The 19,956-nt window shown below is 44.8% G+C and overlaps 1 protein-coding gene across 4 annotated transcripts in view; it reads right to left on the bottom strand.

The window, feature by feature from the left end:
- Window positions 1–19,956, bottom strand: part of LOC135255165 (protein ENTREP2-like) — a 129,140-nt gene that overhangs the window by 73,456 nt on the left and 35,728 nt on the right. For all 4 annotated transcript variants that reach the window (XM_064335989.1, XM_064335988.1, XM_064335987.1 and 1 more), the window contains one exon: window positions 1,635–1,691. Coding sequence is in view for 2 of the 4 variants with exons in the window: in XM_064335987.1 (XP_064192057.1) it covers window positions 1,635–1,691 (57 nt within the window). In the remaining 2 variants the exon portion in view is untranslated. The remainder of the gene's footprint in view (window positions 1–1,634; window positions 1,692–19,956) is intronic.

The raw sequence follows: 19,956 nt of genomic DNA, 5'->3' as shown, positions 1-19,956 counted from the left end.
GTGCCAAACCTGGGATATGTACATGTACATTTTGTATGCAGACCATCAATAATGTGTGGAACAGCTTGTCAGCTAATGTATTGGAAAACTATATCCTTTGGGTATGAACGTCCAGGTTGATACAGTGCCCTATACAGGTATTCTCTATACATGATGGGAAGAAAGGCCTGTACAACAATACTTATTATGCTTGTATGTATATGAAATGGGGGAAAAGTCCAGGTTCCTGTTAGAGGTCTGCAACCCGATCCGAGCCTGACGGGACCCAACAAAGTGTCTGGTTTCAGGCTGGGTTTGGGTCAGTTGTTCATGTTCAATTTTGTGTTCTGGGCAGGTTCAGGCTTGTTTTCTAGTAAGTGGAAATGATTATTTGATGTTTTCAATGTATTTTTATTGGAAGAAATAAACTTTTTTTTAAAAACTCATTTTACACACACACAGTCCATGTGTGTGGGCCTCTAGCCTCGTAGTTGATGAAATTAAATTTTAATTTAAAGAACTTCTTAAGTTGGGAATGGCTTCGTTGAGGAAATATTATGACCTTGTTGTGACAACAGAGCAAAAGCTCACTGGACACATACAAGTGTAGGGCTTGCAATTCAGTTTTGACCTATGAAAGCAAGAAGATACCACCAAACCTAGAGATGCCATCCAAGAAATAGCAGAAACTTTTCTGGCAGCGAAGGCACTCATGAGATATGTAAAGCAAACAGGCCTGGTAAGCCAGCTGACAAAAACTGTATTTCTACCATGCTCAAGCGCTACCAACCGGGAAGACAAATGGTTTATGAGCCCATCACACTGCTCTGCCTCCATGCCTTGGTAAGCTGTGTAGCTACTGTTTACCATCCCAAATGGAAAATATAGCCAATTGTCATTTTATAATTACTGCTATAACCCAAGCGCATAGCAGCTAAGCTAAGATCATTGTAAAACCACATCTTTGAGTGATTTATGTTTTGGGCCAGGTTCAGTTTTCAGGTTTGTCAGTACCAGTCAGGCTTGGTTGAGCTGGGTCTCAAGGTCGTGGGTACGGCCCGGGTTCAGGTTTCCATTTCATGCTCGTGCAGACCGCTAACTCCTTATCTGATTACCGCCGAAACTCAGACCCCACCTGACCCTGTTTGCAGCCTCACAGGCCTCCAGAATGATGGGTGGGGGGGTCAAAAAGCCATGGAGCAGAAAAGAGAACACAGACACGGGGTCTCCACCTAACTCCCCGAGTTTGCCCCGCGCAAAATTTAGCACTCACAATCAAGAGGGGGATGATGATTGAGTGATGAAAAACCCAACTGCAACATGTACCATTTAACCTTTTTCCAGTGCTCAAAAATGTGCAGTTGGGTTGGTGGGGGTCCATAAATAAATATAATAAAAGGCATTTGTTTTGAAACATGTCAGCTTCCAGGGCAATGGATGATGACACAACCTCTCTCCCCCTGCGATAAGGCCAAACTGTGATGAGGTTTTAACAGTGCTTTAACACGGGCTTTGACCCCAAGCCAACTCAAATATCAGGACATTTCCTGGACATTTCTGTAATCAACGGAGCCAAAAAGTCAAACTCTGGAGGCGTGTTGCCATCCATGTCAAAGTCCTGAGCCAGCGATCTAGGGCTGTCGACAGTCACTCACCACCAGTGAGAGAGGCCTCTTCCAGGACACCACTCCGATCAGGCCAGACAGCAGCACCTAAGAGAAAACAACACAAAAACGCACATTAGTCAGAGTAGGTGGACCGAGGATGAACACAAAAAGTCCAGTCTCAGGAAAGGAGACACACTTTGGGGTTTTTTTGAACACTGAGGGGAGGAAAATGATAAATTTTGACACCAGTGAATCTCAACATCCACATCAAACAAAATTGTTTGTTCTTGGCAATGATGGCCTTATATTTAAGTCTCACGCTTTTAATGGTCCCAGTTCATGAGTGAAAAAGGAAACTGTGCCTCCCTCTGTTCCCACCACAACCCTCAAAACCTGAAACAGGAGCCACAGGTCTCCCCGTCACTCCAATAGACAACCGGCCAAAATTTTCACACTCACTTTGATAATCCAGGTCTTCAGTGTAAATTAGCATTATATTGTGTATAAAGCTGACCAACCTTGTTAAATACAGATAAAATAATAAATAGACAAGAAACAAAAACACACATGCACCTTCTGTACTATCACCAACCAGCGTTCTCAATCTCTACACCTTCCCTAAGCTCCCTTTGGTTATTTCTAAGCACCAACACTCACTCGGCCTCTAGGTGCCACATATAACATAACATAACATAACACCTCCCTCGGATATGAAATTCTTCTGCTACGCAGCCTTCCAAAAAGACAAGCAGTCAGATCTGTACAGCTTTAAGACCATAAAGTCAGGCGCCGCAGCAAAAGGAATCAACTCGCGCTGCCGAGGGAGGAAGAGGGGTTTGGCAGAAAACAAACAAAATCTGGACAAGCTGCCACAGGCGACGGTGCCAACAGAAGCGCCGAGACAGCGGCGGAGAGCGGCAGGCGCAAACACAGCGGAGACGTTTTATACACACAAGCATTAAAAGGGCTATCGGCTCTAATGCCTTCTGTAAGAGGAAAAAAAGGCAGCTCTGGATAAGCTGGATACAAAGGGATCTTAAACACGGCAGAACTTGTGAAACCCACCCACAACAAGCACAACAAGCTGATAAAGAGAGTCAAGTTTACTTAGAGGGATCAAAACGGGATGTCTAAACGGGGCGTGTGCGTGTACATCACAGAGAACAATAATGTCTAAGGGCTTCCATCTGTTTTTTTGCTGAAAGAAATTCGACAGGGATAATCCACCTCATGGGATCACAGCGGGGAGGGACACAGCAGGTTGGGGGATGGGACAAGAAATATCTGACAAGGCTTATGTTAGACCATGAAGAGCGAACGACTGAAAATGAACTGAATCGAAATCGACACGGCACACCAACCACCTTGGCACACACCGGCAATAACCTAATACTCCTCCACTCAATGAAGTTTCATGGTAACACGGCAATCAGTATTTCAGACATTACATTACATTACAGGCATTTGGCAGACGCTCTTATCCAGAGCGATGTACAACAAAGTGTATAACCGTCTGTAACCAGGGACAAGTGTGTTGAAACCCCAGAGGGAAGTACAGTTCCAATTGCAGGGAGCGACCACGTAGTTTAACTTGGACCCTGTAGAACACAAGGAAAAGTTCAATCTACTTAACCAACTCTAGCGGAACAGATTTCAGCAGCTCTACGCACCTGGTCGAATTATACACTTACTGTATAATTCGATCATTGATGAGAACATGTATTATCTTCATTTTATTCATTATATTTTTACTGTATGCCCTGTCTTATTAGCATTATTTCCATTGCTCACGCAATTTCTTGTGTTTTAATTTCTCTTTTTTATTGTGACCTTTATTTTTTTTTAACCTGGAAATTGCATTGAATGCCTGCATGCAACGCAGTATGCAAACAATTCATGATAGCCATTGCCTCCCACATATCAGGTTATTCAAAACCAAATGTATACGATAGAACAGCTAATATGTATATGTGTGCATGGGCATGTGTTTAGATTTACAGAACAAATCACACCAGACACCGGCTAAAATTCAATTTGATACCATAATTCGATGTCATTATTATACATTTTCACCGACTCTCTCGCTTTTAATAGCAAACAAAAAATACGCCACAGCGATGCGCCTGTGTGGGCTTGCTTTCATTTTCATGGTTGTTTCTTGATTTATTTCCCAGCTTTATTTCCATAAAGCTGACAAACAGACTACGGCCAAGGCTTGGCTTCCCATTTGCCTTCATGAATTATTGATCCAGCACTCTGATGCGAGAGAGAGAGAGAGAGAGAGAGAACAACCGAGAGAGAGAGAGGAGCGACCAAGGGAGAGAGAGACAGACAGAGAGAGCAACCGAGAGAGAGAGAGAGACAGAGAGAAAGCGAGGCAAATACACAAATAGATAATCTGACAGCACATTCATTCAATAACTTCTGAAAAAGGAGAGGAGTTTGAAGGAAGTGTCCCACGGTCCTCATTCCCAGAAGGCATTTCTGCCGCCTACACAAATTCTATAGACAGAAGATACTCAGCTCTGCAGTCTGACTGTGCTCTCAGGAGTTCCTCGTTGCTAACAGGAGTTTGCGGTGCTATAAAACAGCACTGAACATCTATGCCACAGTGCTGTCCCAGGCCCTATCCCTTAATGAATGTTCAGTAGACTATCAAACCAAGAGTGCTTATAAGGCAAGGACACATAACTTTCATTTAGAAATGAAAGAATATTGAAAGAATATTTAAGAATATGCAGCAGAGAATCATGTGTCTAAAGAGTCAGTCACCACATTAGCAGTTCCAAAACAACCAAGAATTTGTTTGAATATACACCACAATATGATCAAATGTTTCATTGTCCTTTTCAGCATACTTGGTCTTTGGATGAAAAAGGTCTACGATTTTATATATAAAACACCATTAAGGACATCATGGCACTAGAATTAACTATGCCCCACAAGTCAAACTTATGCTACTATACAGAAACACATTTCAATTCAGAAGTATTTAATTGATGGTATCTGAGCACTCTGGGGGACTCATGAGTGGCTACTTGGCAGGGTATTCTCCACCAATACAAAGACACTAAATAGTGTTTGGTGTAAGTGCCAGTGGGTGGCATCATGCTTTGGAGGACCCACATATTAATCTGGGACAGGCTTACACTTGCAATCAGCCATTTGAAATAAAGGCAAATTAGGTCCTAAAATGTGGTTTTGTGACATGGGCCTGCTTCCTCCACAATCACGGGCGAGGAGACTGGAGGTCCAGACGGCAAACCTGGCCCCGTTCGCGCTCACGCTGCGGTTCTCCACCCCCCTGCCGTCTCAGCGGATTAAGACGTGGCACCTGCTGGCGCGGGCTCTGCCAGAGAACGGGCGCCGGCTCAGCCCCCTCCTCGGTGCCAACGCGCTTCTCCATGCCTGCTGTTTGTGGATGTGCACGCGCTAGTGCACCAGATCACACAAATCAATACATCTCCCTCGGATAAAGAATGTGCTATCAGTCCAAAAAAGGTGACCGCAATTCGACCGGACAGTACGTGATACTACCTGTCTCAACCATTTAACGCCGAAAACAGGAGATAGCAAGTGTTTCTGCGGTTTAAGAATGCCCTCCTTTTGAACTCTCGAGTACTGTACTCAAGTAACGTGCCACAATGTGAGTCATTCAAAGACATGAGATGAGACATAGAACCCAAAAGAAATCACCCTCTTGGCACACATCTTAAGGATTCCGTTATCCAGTCCCTTTCAGCAGCATTTTACCGGGGAAAAAAAAAGGTGACACCCTGATCCAAACGGACTCTCGTATCGCCAGTGAGCTTTTCACCATAGACGCAGCCAAGAAATGATTTGCAGCATTCACAGGGAATCATTGTTATGATGTTCCGCTTTCAAACTGGCTGCAAAATGGAGAGAGAAGAAAAGCTTGCAGATCCATCCGCTAAAGCACCCACACGCTCACATATCCACACAATCACACGCACACACACACACACACACACACAAACTGCATTTGGTCAAAAAGCCCAAATCTCCTAAAATGAAAAATCTATGCAGACCCTCACATTCACTCAGGGGACCCAGTGTCACCATATTACAGTGACATCAATCAATATACCGGCTTTCACTGTGGACAGCCTTTCCCTATCCCTGCTCTAAGAGCTCTAACACACAGACACACACACACAATTGCACTACAAAATATACACAAATATGCACACATATCCGGACACCACGCACCCAAAAATGAGATGCGTTTTTGAAGCTCACTTCCTAGTCTTGTTGAGAGATGTTGCTCTCTACCACCACTGTGGTTTGCTCTGGTATCAGTGTTTTTGCCCCTTGTTTCAACGGTCAAAATACTCGTACAGTCCTTCTTCCCCCTGTGACAATGTTTTATTTTGCGGACGAATCGGGGACAATTTGCATCACTGCCAAGTCACTTTATCTCACACACTTATTGGATGACCGGACTTCATGTCCATATAAGGGTCCCCCTTTTCCCTACTGTGCAGTCTCTGGCTCCAATTTTTACAACACAACAGCGCCCACAAACTACACTTCCCGGGTTTCAAAAAGCTTTTCACCAAGCCCATGTAGAGTCAATGGGCGACATCACAATGACTTGGTCCACATTTTTTCTGCTGTCGATGGCGCACATATGCACAAAATCATCCCACACAAAAACAAGCAGGTCCACATACTCTATATAATATGGGCAAAAACATATACCCATACAAACGATCACAGAAGCATACACACACAATGATGTATATACGGTATACACTTGCGAACACATATCCATACTTGCACGCACATGCAGACTGCGCAATGTTACACTAGGGCAGAGCTACAAATTTTAGCACTGTCACATTGACCCCATATCCTGCACCCATGGTCCCAGCGCCATTTACGCCGTGGGGTGCAGGTTTAACAGCAGTCCCCACAGCGGCCAGAACGCTCTCAGGTCCGCTGGCCTGGCGGTAATTACATCTCGCCGTGGGACCACAGGTCCCCCATTACCAGTGTTATTATAACTGTCCTGCACCAGCTAATCCCGCCAGGCAGAGCAGAGAGGTTAGTGGCCTCGCTGCGCTACACACCTGCAAACGAGGAGAGAGGGAGCCAATCGTAACGGACAGTTGTTCTTTTGAGGAGGAGGGGGGGCAGAGGAGGGTGAAAGGGTCACTTCCACACCCAGAGTTTTACATCTCTCTAAAATATCTTAGACATTGTGGAGAGAAATTAAGGTGCAGGCGTGAGCTGCGTTTGGAAGCATTACACTTTCTTCATGCACCTCCAGATCCAGTGTGAAAAATGCAAATGCCAAGCTGTAGAGGGAACAGCTGCTTCTCATCACGAGGTGGTGTAGAAAGAAGTAAACACTCCCTTATCCAGCTGTTGCATGTGTTGGAATGGCTTTTTTTAATGAAGACCTCCCTGACCAAAACATTGTCTGTGTAATATTTATTAACCGAGTAATTCAGTCAATGAGCTCACTTTGGAATCATTTATGCAATGTAAAGTAATGTAATTTAATCTGTATCCACAATATTTTTCCTTTTTCTAAAAGGCCCTGTGTACAGCCATTGGTTACTTGCGGATGCACAGATTACATTCCCTAAGTTTTTGTTTTTTCATTGGCAACACAAAGCAGAAACTCACACCTTGGTGTTGCCAGGGTCACCTGAGCACAGCATTAATTTTACATGTGGCCACACATGACTGCTGAGCTCCTAATGGCAGAGTGGAAGGTCAACTGTGAGGGTGGTGGGGGACGGGAGCCCAGACACGGAAAAGGATGCAGCTACTGCATTCCCCTCCCCCGCACGAAGACTCCCTCAAAGTCAATTTAACATGCTGTGACAATCTTCTTCAGGGTGTTCTGTCCACAAAAAATCCCAAATCCCAAATTAACGTTTTCAAAAAGAGGCTTTTTCATGCGGTGTAATTTTGCTAGCTGGGCACGGCTGTACAGCACACCCCCTTTGACCAATATGACTACCATCTGTTGTTGTGTCTCAGAAAGGCACTCTCTTTTTTCAGATGAAATGTTCTGGAATTGAAATTGAGAAATCCACAGCAATATGCGTTTTCTGCTATCAAATCTCCTGCAGCTATGCCACATTCCCGCGTTCGTGTCAGAATGCACAGGTATGGGCGTTCTGTGGATGTCACGTCATATACGGCGTGTTTTCTCAACGCAATTACTCTTATCAGGATGTGGGAGATGCTCCAACATGCAGGCACACCGAGCCGGATTCATCCGGATTTATCCATTCCGGCAGGTTTCATCCAACCTTTACTTAGGTATTCGAGCCCCTGCCCCCCATGAAAATTACACATTACTGTAAGTGGTGGGTCCCGAAATCAGGACATCTCGCGTGCGCCGGCCCAAGCAAGAGGGATGGGAGACTGTGACGTTTCCTTGGCAACTGCCTCCAGGCCAGATGCCAGGATCCATAATGATTTTCCATTTCTCCCAGCGCAGCGGGGGGCACACATGGCTACGCGAGAACTAGCAACCGCACGCCGCCTGAAACCCTGACAACAGACTCCACTCACAGCCAATAGTCTTCAGCTAACATGTCTACTGAAGACTCAGACATAACATGGTCTCAAATTGTAGAAGCCATATGCTTCGTATTGCATGGATACAGCATCTTCATTCATGGCTATTAATACTCCAGTGTCTAGAGTTGACAGAAGCTTTCTGTCATGAAATCACTAGATCACTCACTGAGGTATCAGAAGTAGATTTTTCAGTGAATAGCTGCAGCCTGCTTATCTTAAATCTTAGTAAAATGGTGATGCTGTGGCCTGGAGGCCCTTCTCTGTTGGTCACTGCCTGGTAAGGCCCAATGATATTATCATTGAGATAAGGCAGGTATTATCACCTCACTCATGTCAGAGAGCCACCAATCTTGGGGCACATTGGTAATAAACTATAGCCCAATGCTGATGATGATTGGTGGACACATTCCAGCTACTATCTGGTAATTCCCACAGAAAGCCTGGATGTATAGCAATAAATATATACCAATCACCACCAGCATTGCTCTGTTGTTTGGTACCACAGTACTGCACGATTCGGGCGGACTTCTCTATTCTACGAGCAAGGTGACAGTGACATGACAGCCGTTTAGCCTTGTCATAGGTTGGGAAAGGATATGACAAAGGAAGTGAATGGCATCTGGGGGAAGAGCTGGTCAAAACGCAGACCTTCATAATTAGCTCTCCATGTTTCAATTGCTGGTCATCTACTCTAGATAGACAGATAGATAAATAGATAGATAGATAGATAGGGTCAATTCATCAACAATACCATTATCTGTTTGTAATTGGTGGATAAGCTGGATAGCATCCTTCAAAATCAGTGAAATGTTTACCTAAAGGCAATGAATTTAACACTAGTGTGTTTTTTCAGCTAATGTCTTTACCCAACCGCAATACCACCTTTAGCACAATATCATTAGCTATTCATTCTTTATAAATGATTAATAAATTAAGTAATAAATGAATCAATCAACTCAGTCTGACTGAGGGCTCCTGCAGTTCCTGGGGTCTGTCTGTGTATTGTGAATAAATTACTCACTTCCTTCACATATATACAGTTCACATCATGGTCAGTACTATCAAAACTGCAACTGTATCCACACAACCAATCTTTTATTCACCACAAAGACATTTTTCACGAGTGTGCCAGCCTAACAAAATTGCCCAAGGTAATGGCAGACCTTCGAAGAAGTCAGGTTTGGTATTTGAAAAATCTGTGCTCATATTGGGCTAAAGGAGTGTTTTTAAATGAAAAAGAATGAAATGTCAACTGATATATTGTCTGCTGGGGAAGCCAAAAGTGGGAAACACAAAGCGATGATTGTTAATGTCAGGGTCACAATGGAGTACACATAGTGACCTTACATGTTTTAGAGAAACCAAGTGCATTCTGGGAGCAAATGTGTACTCTTGAGGAAAATGTTCCGATCGGTATCATTTGGTTTAACCTCATTTGTCTCTTTGCTCTGAGATCTGATGCAAAGGTGTTAGCAAAACATCCAAAGTCTTGTTAAAGCTCAATACTATACTATATCCCAGTTCATATTTTACGTGAAATATTGAAACTGTTTAGAAAATAGCAGTAAGTTGACTGCACATAAGCTTGTTCAGTTTCAATAAAAATTCTCAGGGACCTTCATGATTGTTTTCAAATGGTAATGACATATAAAGTATTGAGTTAAAGTATTTCAGCTATGGAATTGACCCAGGTCTGTTGCAGACAGGCACATTTTTAATCATGTTCTGTGCTATAAACACGGGAGGGATAGAGTTCACACGTGTCACTGTTTGGTGAGAATGTTTCTCACATGTCCTCCATGTTGGAATCCTGTTGCAATTCTGCCTCCCACGTGTAGTGAAGAGGGAGCCTTCATCCCTCAGCACTCAGCCGCCTTTATCCACGTGAATTCCAGCTTCATAAGACCCAAGCAGCTTCAGCCTTAGAAGTCTGACATACCCTTACATTTGAAATGGGGGGAAGGGGGGGTGAAAGGCCATGACTGCAAACACAATGGGTGAGTCAGAAGAAGAAACGAGAGAGAGCATGCCCAGTACAGAGTGTGACATCACCCTCCTTGAATCAAACCCCTTCCTTACAGCTGAGGACCTGGGGTCATCAGTTTGCGTTTCTTGACACATAATGGGAGGCAGCGCATTTCGATCCCTCGGCAGATTCCGCAATCTGTAGAGCCCCCTAAGACCCCATTATGAATTAACTCAACCTCCCACTTAATTAAACTGAACAGAAGGGTAATTAACTGTCTGACAACGCGAGTCAGGTGCCAAGGAAGGTGATACCCCAACACAAATAACAGAACATCCCCATGGTGTTAGGGTCCCCACAGCAAGAGCAGCCCAAGCTCAAAAGAACTTGCCTTACATTAGGACCCCGCTCCATGTTGGGAGAGCGACGCGAAGTGCGGCTTTTCTTCAGGTCTAAAGCAGAGGTAAATATGGTAAAGGAAAATAATCCCACCAAGGGGAACAGCAGGCAATCTCCCACTTCCTTTCATTTCTGGCTTGAGAATGCCTGATGAAGGCCGGGATCAGCCTGCATCAATGTTTCATCACATTATCACAGCTGGCTCCCCCAGGCCATAATCAGACGAGCCGGGGAACGCTCTCTCGAATCCACAGGCGGGCGGACGATTACGGGAAGCGATATGAAGCACATTGCATGTGCTGGACCGTACAGTACATTAGGACTACAGCACGATGGCAAGAATTTCCTAGCAGGACAGGGATAGGTCCACTCTTGGTTTACCAACATGGCCCTCCCTGACCACACTGCACAACAAGAGTAATGATTAGCTCACCAAGACCAGGACCCACAACAAAGGGAAGTAATCACATGCTGACTGACACACCAACGATGATGTCACTTTCTGCACTGGACACTCACGTGCCCATTGACATCATCGCACTGTTACACAGTTGACTCACTTCAGCTGGCTCCTAGGGTTTATGTATGGTTGCTGACTGTACTCTTGAGAACAGAAACCAGCAGACCCTGCAGCTTGCCATGACCGGGTGGCAAATCACATCATTGGAAAAGTCATAAATGCATGTAGTAAAGCACGAATCCCAGTTTTACAGCCTCTTGAATTTGTGAGTCCCACCGTTACAAATAAAGACTTTCAAATCGAACAGTAATAATTTTGCTTATAGTGTCTTGGGGAAAATAATCTTGCGTCTCAACACAAAGGAGCACAGGTTCAATTCAATAATAATCAAAGCAATACAAACACAGGCATTAAAAAGCAGTGCTGAACAACAAGACATGCATTTTTATTAACCAGGGACGTGAATGACACACATTTCTGACTGTCGATTTGTTGCTGTCTGAAAAGGACATTATTGACTAATCATTTTTTAAATAGTCAGATGTAGGATACTGCTAAAGAAAACATGCTACTACTTGAATTAGTGTAGATCAGGACATTAAAATGTTTAAAAAATAATTAAAATTAAGCATTTCAACATGCATTCCAGAATAACAGCATGCTTCTTCACTCACTGCACAGGTTAACATAAGACCCAAACTTCAATGAAGTGGCCAGTTATAGTCATGTAAGACTCAGTAGTTAGTGCTGTAGTACGTACATAGATGGTTATGACACCATTGTCGGACTCGGATAGCATGGTACGGAGAGAGGCAACTGTTTCACTGCATTCAAGTTGAGCTGTGATGGTTTTTCGAGCAATAGCACAGGACTATGTATATTTGGGCTCAACAAATGCCAGTAGGTCCTGAAACCCGTCACCCTCTACCATGCTTATGGGTAGCACGTCTTTCGTTACCATTTTAGCCATTAAATCTGTTGTGGTTTCAGCTGGACAGCTGTGTCACACTGACGAGGCCTCACTACAGAGTTGGGCGCTTGTTTGCCATGATACTTTGGCCTCAGATGTTTGGTTCTTAGGTGGGTTAACATTTTAGAAGTCGATGTGTGGCATGCGAAATTGGCAGCATATATTTTGCACCAAACAGCGTTCTCATTGAGCTTTTCAAAATTATTCCACACGGCACTCTTGTCCAAGCTGCCCATCTTTTCAACTGACGGTACGTAAAGTGAATGACAACAAGCCCCACCCACCCTACCTAGTAGCCTAGGTAACAGTTGGTGATCTAGATTACTTTTGAGAATTTAAAAGTTTGACAATTTAAAAAAGAAAAAAAAACATTTTTTTATTATTTAATTTAATTTAATTATTAAATTTTACGGGGCGACATAGCTCAGAGGTGACGTTGTCCTCGGAGGTTCGTTACCACTGCGTTCAAGTGCCTTGACAACACCTAACCGACCTAGCTCTGGAATGAGCATCATTGTAAAGCGCTTGAAAGCTATAAGATCCATACCTTTACCAGACAAATTTTCACATCCTTATTATTAACATTGGGGGCAACAGACTGGGTGTGTGTGTGTGTCTGGAAGGGGGGGGGGGTTGCTATGATGAATTAGGTGGCATGGCTTAATTGTGTTTGTGGAACAAATTAATTCTGGGCTGTGGACTCTCAATTTAAGATGGGGTTCCATGTTCACTGTAAGTGCACCAACTGGTATTTCCCTTCCATCAGTGCAAGAAGGAGGATTTGTGCTGGAGACGTTGGGATGTAAAAGGCCTCTTTCTATTTCTCATTAGTAAGGACAGTAAGAGCAGAAGTTGCACTTTTGGCTCCACAAAAGATCCGCAGCGGCGTCTTTTGTTCAGGGCTGCTCGGCAGCCGGAACTCCCATCGCTCCTGCTCAGTTTTCATTGCCCTCCATATTTAATTCTGCCGTACATTCACACCTGTAGTCTACTCATCTGTCTGTCTGTCCATTTCGGCTCTGTCCCTCTCATTTGGCCCCTTCCATCTGAGTCGGGAACACCTGATCGGTTAAGTATTATTAAGGTAATAACTACACTCTTTGGTAATCTAATAGCAAAGGCGCCATGCATTGAAGGTAAAACCGCAGCGCTACATTCACAGAGAAATATGGTAATCGCAGCCCGCATCCGCATCTAATTTCACAGTCGACTCAGACGTGGAGGAGAGATCAGATATTGCGGGCAAGATTCTTAGTTGAATAATTCATTGCGAGCCTGTTGATTCACAGCTCTGGAATAATGATAATGAGTCCAAATCTCTGATCACACGAGATCATCTTTCACAGAACACCCAACCTCAACACCTCCCCTCACCCCCCCGCCCCCCCCCCCACCCCCACCCCCCCCCCCCACTACCGCCACCTCAGGTGCGTTAAAGGTGTTAAAAGGCAGCTCTGCGTTTCCAGAGCAACAACACCCCTACGGAACGCTTCACGTGCACCTTCCCGCGCGGCGACCTGACGGACATGAGTTGTCCCAGCCCACGCGGCTCGTGCAGCTGACCCTCCGCACGGAATTACAGGTGTAATGCCATTGGAGGAGGGTTAAGGGAAGCCTCTAATAGGATTCCGCCGCCTGTCTTCTTCAATAATTGCAGGCCAGGAGAAAACCAAGATTGCATTAGATAATGGAAGCCAGCCAATGGCATTTCCAATTACGTGCTCTGGATGTCTGAAATCAGGATCAAATCTTTTATTTCTGAGGCATGGCTGTGTGAAAGGAGCCTGTCACCAGCCCCAACAAAGCAAGGCTTTATTTAACCACTTCCCATTGTGCAGAACTTCCATATTTATTCATCATGATTAAGTGAATATGGATTTAATCAAAATGCCCTCATGTTATATTTGGTTACTTCTTAGAGCTTTCCAAAATGTCAAACAAGGTAAAGTGTCTGGCCTGGATTCAGGAAACATTTGTCCTTAACTCTGACTCACAGTTAAAAGCAAGTACTCATTTTGTTTCTTCACAAATGCATTCTGGTGATTGCTTAAGTCAAAGTGCATTGTGAGAAAACCAAACACATTTAATTCTGAGTTACAGTAACAGTGTAAATATTTACTGAATGTAGAACTCTGTCTTTCTGAACGCCACATTAGCAAGGATGGCATAAAATGGCTGGATCAAAGAGGTATGTAGCATATAAACAGTGATAGCTGGAGCTCTGCCTTGAGGTGCTCAGACATCAGGTCAAATTAGCCCAAGTGACCTCAGGTGACCCATTCACCTTAAGGGAATTCTCAGAATCTCCACTGTCACAACATAATGTGTTCTTGAAATGCAAGGGCTTATAGTGCAAAAGAAGTCAGAAATGAACAGTGTATAGTTAATGCACAGACACACACTCTGCTACCCCTTGAAGGGCTGGTCAGACTCAAATTACCTGACAAGTACCTGGGTCAATGTGACCAGCTGCCTTTCATATACAGCACATTAAAGACCCCTGAAAGATCATTCTGTGAAGGCCGCTGCCACTCAAATCACACAGACACCAAGACCGCCTCTCATTGGCAGGTGCTTCGCAGCCCTTCCAAAAGAAGTTTCCCCTAATACTTTATTTACTTATAATCCTCTTGTAATTGGAATGTTCAATATGAAAGCTACGTAATCTATAGAGGTAAACCAAATTATTTTCCCACAAATAAGAAAATCTGTTAATCTAATGACTCATGGGTGTCCATATATGGTGAATAATCACACAATAACTACAGATAGATATTTTGTGATTGTACATTTATCCTAGCAACTATATAGTGAACAGAGGACTGGTGGCCCTTTTAGGGTGACACACCGTCTAGGGCAGGGGTGTTAAACTCTTACAGTAGAACACAGTATCTGCTGGCATTTGTAGTTTCATTTCATTCAGCAGCCAATTAAGGCCATGAGAACAAGTGTGTGGACTATTTAGCCAATCAATGACTTAGATTATTAACTCGTGCTGAAACACACTGAAACTAGCAGACAATGGAACGCTCTAGGCCTGGAGTTTGACACTCCTGATCTAAGGGTTTCTGTGTCAGTGAGTCAGTCTGAGGTACATTGATGTGTCAGTGGCTTTGTAGAATGGTTTTGTGTGTGTGTGTGTGTGTGAAAGGGAGAGAGTGTGCAAGCATGAGTGAACATGCGTGTGTGAGCGACCGTGTGTGTTCAGCAGAGCTGACTGTTTCTAATGAAGATAAACGCAGGGGACTTCTCCAGCGCTCACATACGCAGAGGTCACTCCACTCAGCTCCACCAAGGCAGCATCACCGCACTCACCACAGCCTCTGCTACACTCTGTTACTCCACTCAGCTCCACCAAGGCAGCATCACCGCACTCACCACTGCCTCTGCTACACTCTGTTACTCCACTCAGCTCCACCAAGGCAGCATCACCGCACTCACCACTGCCTCTGCTACACTCTGTTACTCCACTCAGCTCCACCAAGGCAGCAGTACCGCAGTCACCACTGCCTCTGCTACACTCTGTTACTCCACTCAGCTCCACCAAGGCAGCATCACCGCACTCACCACTGCCTCTGCTACACTCTGTTACTCCACTCAGCTCCACCAAGGCAGCATCACCGCACTCACCACTGCCTCTGCTACACTCTGTTACTCCACTCAGCTCCACCAAGGCAGCATCACCGCACTCACCACTGCCTCTGCTACACTCTGTTACTCCACTCAGCTCCACCAAGGCAGCAGTACCGCACCCACCACTGCCTCTGCTACACTCTGTTACTCCACTCAGCTCCACCAAGGCAGCATCACCGCACTCACCACTGCCTCTGCTACACTCTGTTACTCCCTCAGCTCCACCAAGGCAGCATCACCGCACTCACCACTGCCTCTGCTACACTCTGTTACTCCCTCAGCTCCACCAAGGCAGCATACCGCACTCACCACTGCCTCTGCTACACTCTGTTACTCCACTCAGCTCCACCAAGGCAGCATCCCCGCACTCACCACTGCCTCTGCTACACTCTGTTACTCCACTCAGCTCCACCAAGGCAGCATCACCGCACTCACCACTGCCTCTGCTACACTCTGTTACTCCACTCAGCTCCACCAAGCAGCAGTACCGCACCCACCACTGCCTCTGCTACACTCTGTTACTCCACTCAGCTCCACCAAGGCAGCATCACCGCACTCACCACTGCCTCTGCTACACTCTGTTACTCCACTCAGCTCCACCAAGGCAGCAGTACCGCAGTCACCACTGCCTCTGCTACACTCTGTTACTCCGCTCAGCTCCACCAAGGCAGCATCACCGCACCCACCACTGCCTCTGCTACACTCTGTTACTCCACTCAGCTCCACCAAGGCAGCAGTACCGCACTCACCACTGCCTCTGCTACACTCTGTTACTCCGCTCTTGTGGGACAGCCAGGAATCTGTTCATGTCAATGTACACACATATATGTGTGTGCATGTATGCGTTTGCCCATTTATGCGTGAATGTGGGGGGGTGTATATGTGTTCATGCGTATGCATGCATGTATGTGTGGGAGAGTGCCCATGTATGTGGGTGCATAGGTTTATACATATTTGCGCATACGTAAGCACGCGTTCACTTCAGTGAACACGTACTGATGCACGCATATTCATTGCAGTGTTTCTGAAAGGGTGAAACTGCTGAGTTTCTCGGTGACTGAGAGATTGTTTTACAACAGTCTTTAAAGATATGCTCGTGGAAGGTTTTCATTTTGATATCGTGCGGTTGGCATACTACCGATGAGACGCATGCATCATAGAAAACTTGTAATAACATTGTTCGGTAAAAGGGCGTGATATCAATAACAAGAGATGAGAATGAAGGAGTGATAAAAGCCCAAGATGAAACTGAATACCCGAGGGAACGGGCTGCCGTACTTTCAGCTTTCGTACAAAGCAGGATCTTCTTTCAAGGAATATCGGCTGTCGTCTACAACAGCGTCGCGTCATCGGGTTCTTCTTTTTGATACGAACGCAATTACCGTACTGCCCGGCACCTGAACCGCACGACGACCGCACCCGTCCCTGCGGGGGGCCGAGCCGAGCGAGGGGCGTTTTTTTTTTTTTTTTTTTTGCGGCTCGCTCTAAATGGAAAAAGGAAACGCTTTTGAAGTTTATTTATTCACTCGAACGGCGCGGGCGACGCGTCGGAGCGCCGCTCTCCGCCTCGGCCGCGGCGCGCCCGTCACGCTTCGAGTGCTTCCCAAGGACAGATAGCGTTTGATTAAAATGATGGGTTTTCTTGAATGCCGCAACGGACGCCGCCGAGAAGGAAAAAGAAAAAAGAAAATCAATGACCGGGAACGGAATAATCACGCGAGCGGTTACGGAATGAGCGGCCGTTATTTTTCCCCCCTTCCCCTTGAAACGATGAAATCTGGGCCCTGTCGCTTCCTCGTTACGGAGCGGGAAGAAAAGGACGGGAGCAATGCAAAACGACTCTGCTGCTCGCTCACTTTAAAACTCGATTTAACGAACTGATAAAAATAACAATGCTTGTCGACAGAGACAACCGGTCAAGCACAGTGGATTCCTAAGACGATGTTATAATTGGGAAGGGGCAGCTGCTTGCTAAGCACTCTAAGGTCCAGCAACCAGGGTCAATTAATACCCATTATTCTGATCATTTTGTCCCTTCTATACATCACCATACTCACCAAAAAATGCTACCCAACAATGAAAGATGATTAGCATTAATAGCCGATGTACGTCATATTTTTCTATTTTATCTACTTCAACAGCAACAGCTGTTCAGACAGCATATTGGTAATAGAACCTGAGTGCATCCTGTGTCTAGCTTTTGACAACAACCTTCACCAGGATTTACTGTAAGTTTATCAGACTGCTGTAGATTAGTATTAAGCAAATATTATTCAAGCAGATGTAGCTCTTAGGTTTATGCATGCCATATTGTTTGTATTCACATATTGCCACTGTTTTTGGCTTTATGATTTACTGCTGATGTCTTACGAATGTATGTGTCACAATGGCATACCTCTGCAGTTGGCACAGTTTATGTGTTTGCAGTTTTGCTTCTTGTTATTGCCTGTGTGGGCGTGAATACAGTAGGGGACAGGCACACTGTTGACAAAGAACAGGATATAGCTCTTGATGGCTGTAAAGTTATGCGTTATCTGAATTTTAGACCTTCATTTACTAAAAAGCATGTTTCCCAAAACAAAATAAGCTTCTAAAAAGTAATCACTACATGAAAAGAAAAAATAATGAAACAAGTTTATCTTGCAGTACATCTCGCGAAGTAGCCCACTGCGAATACCAAGCAACCCAATACTCAGACAGCAACACAGACACGTTTGTACTTTATCCACTTCCACAGGATAAATGTTTCTCTCTTATTTTCTTTTCTTTCATCAGTTCATTCAGTCAAGCTATACATGGTAGATTTCAACAATAGAGCAGAAGAGAAAAGGAAAGGATAGAGGAGCTTTTTGAAGTCTGTCTGAGGGTAATTCTCAGTTGTAACTCACCCACCATGGCCCAAAGTCAGGCCAGGGAATGCCATGCAGGGAAAGGCTTGAAATGCGACAAACAGGCAGGACCTGTGGGGCCCAGACATGGTTCCCTGCTTCACATTTGGTTCCCCCATGTACACGGGGCAGCCACCATGGATTTTGGGTCCTACCGCCGCAGAAAATGCTGGATTCTAATATTTTTTCAGGGACCCCATCAGTCAGCCCTTGGAACTTTCCCCCTCCTATACAGCACCCCTGCTCAGAAAGGCCAGGGGAGTAGGCTCGAGTAGGTCATCCATTCAGCGACAAAGGCTGCTGGGAGATCGGCCACCATCACTGGTGATCTAAGGGCATTCACCAGCACTATCATTGCCATTATCTACACATGTTTACTGCCATCCTATAAACACATTCACCATCATGATCTAAATAACAGCCTTATCTACACAAGTTCATTGCAACAAACTAAATTTACGCGTTGCCAGGTTCAAAGCAACTTATTGGCCAGAATTCAAAAGAAATGATCTCATCTGAATGAATTAGGGATAAATAACATGTCCATTGCTATGATCTAAAGGCATTCACTGGTATTACCTAAGCATATCCACTGCCATTATCATGATTCATCATGCTTGAAGAACCATCCTCATTTATACAAATGGTAATATTGACTTTTGTACACATCTTCAGGTGAGCATGGGAGGTCTGAGCGAGGGGGGGGGGGGGGGGGTGGATGGGTATTCAAAAATGCCTCAGAAAACCTTTACATGACCCCATACCCCTCCCATCAGTAATGAGCAATCAGCAACAGAGACACCTGGATCTAAACGCCCACAATTTTCAGCCAAACATCACACCTCACACCTCTTCAGTTCACCCATAGAGGCTATCTACACATCTGCATGTCCGTACCTGGGACGACTGTCTGTACCTACTTCTGAAAGGCAACCAGCCGGAGGTGCAGCTCTTGTTCATGAAATACTGCAGGTGTTTACCTCCTCACCTGTGGCATGTTCATACAAAACAACTGGTTCAATGCAGTTTGAAACAATGTTGCAGGTGTGCTGTGCTTTCAAGGAGAAAGTTTGCGTGGGCCATCCGTCTGCAAAGACTCCTAAAAACCTTTCCTGTAGAACAAACCGTATGTTTAAACACCGACACCCTAAATGGTTGTTTAGTGTTTTTTTTATTTTTTAACAAATGAACTATAATTACAATTGAACCTCTGAGAACAGAAATGCTCCATCAACTGTAAACACAAGTGCAATCTGAGCAGTAGTGGTTGGACTGAAGTGGATTTTTAACAGAGAGAGACATAGACATTCTCTGCTCCCTCCTCAAAATACCAAATATACTGTCAGGATGTAAACAAAAGCCAAACTATGTACCAGTTATGTATAAATTTGGATCGGTATTTGTAAGAATGATGATTCCAAACCAGCCTCCAGTGAGGCTGCATGGTAGGAAAAGAAAAAAAGTACTTTGGATTCGATTTGAGGTCCATT

The sequence above is a fragment of the Anguilla rostrata genome, chromosome 5 (genome assembly GCF_018555375.3).
Source record: "Anguilla rostrata isolate EN2019 chromosome 5, ASM1855537v3, whole genome shotgun sequence".
NCBI classification, from domain to species: domain Eukaryota; kingdom Metazoa; phylum Chordata; class Actinopteri; order Anguilliformes; family Anguillidae; genus Anguilla; species Anguilla rostrata.
This window is presented reverse-complemented; position numbering and strand designations above follow the sequence as displayed.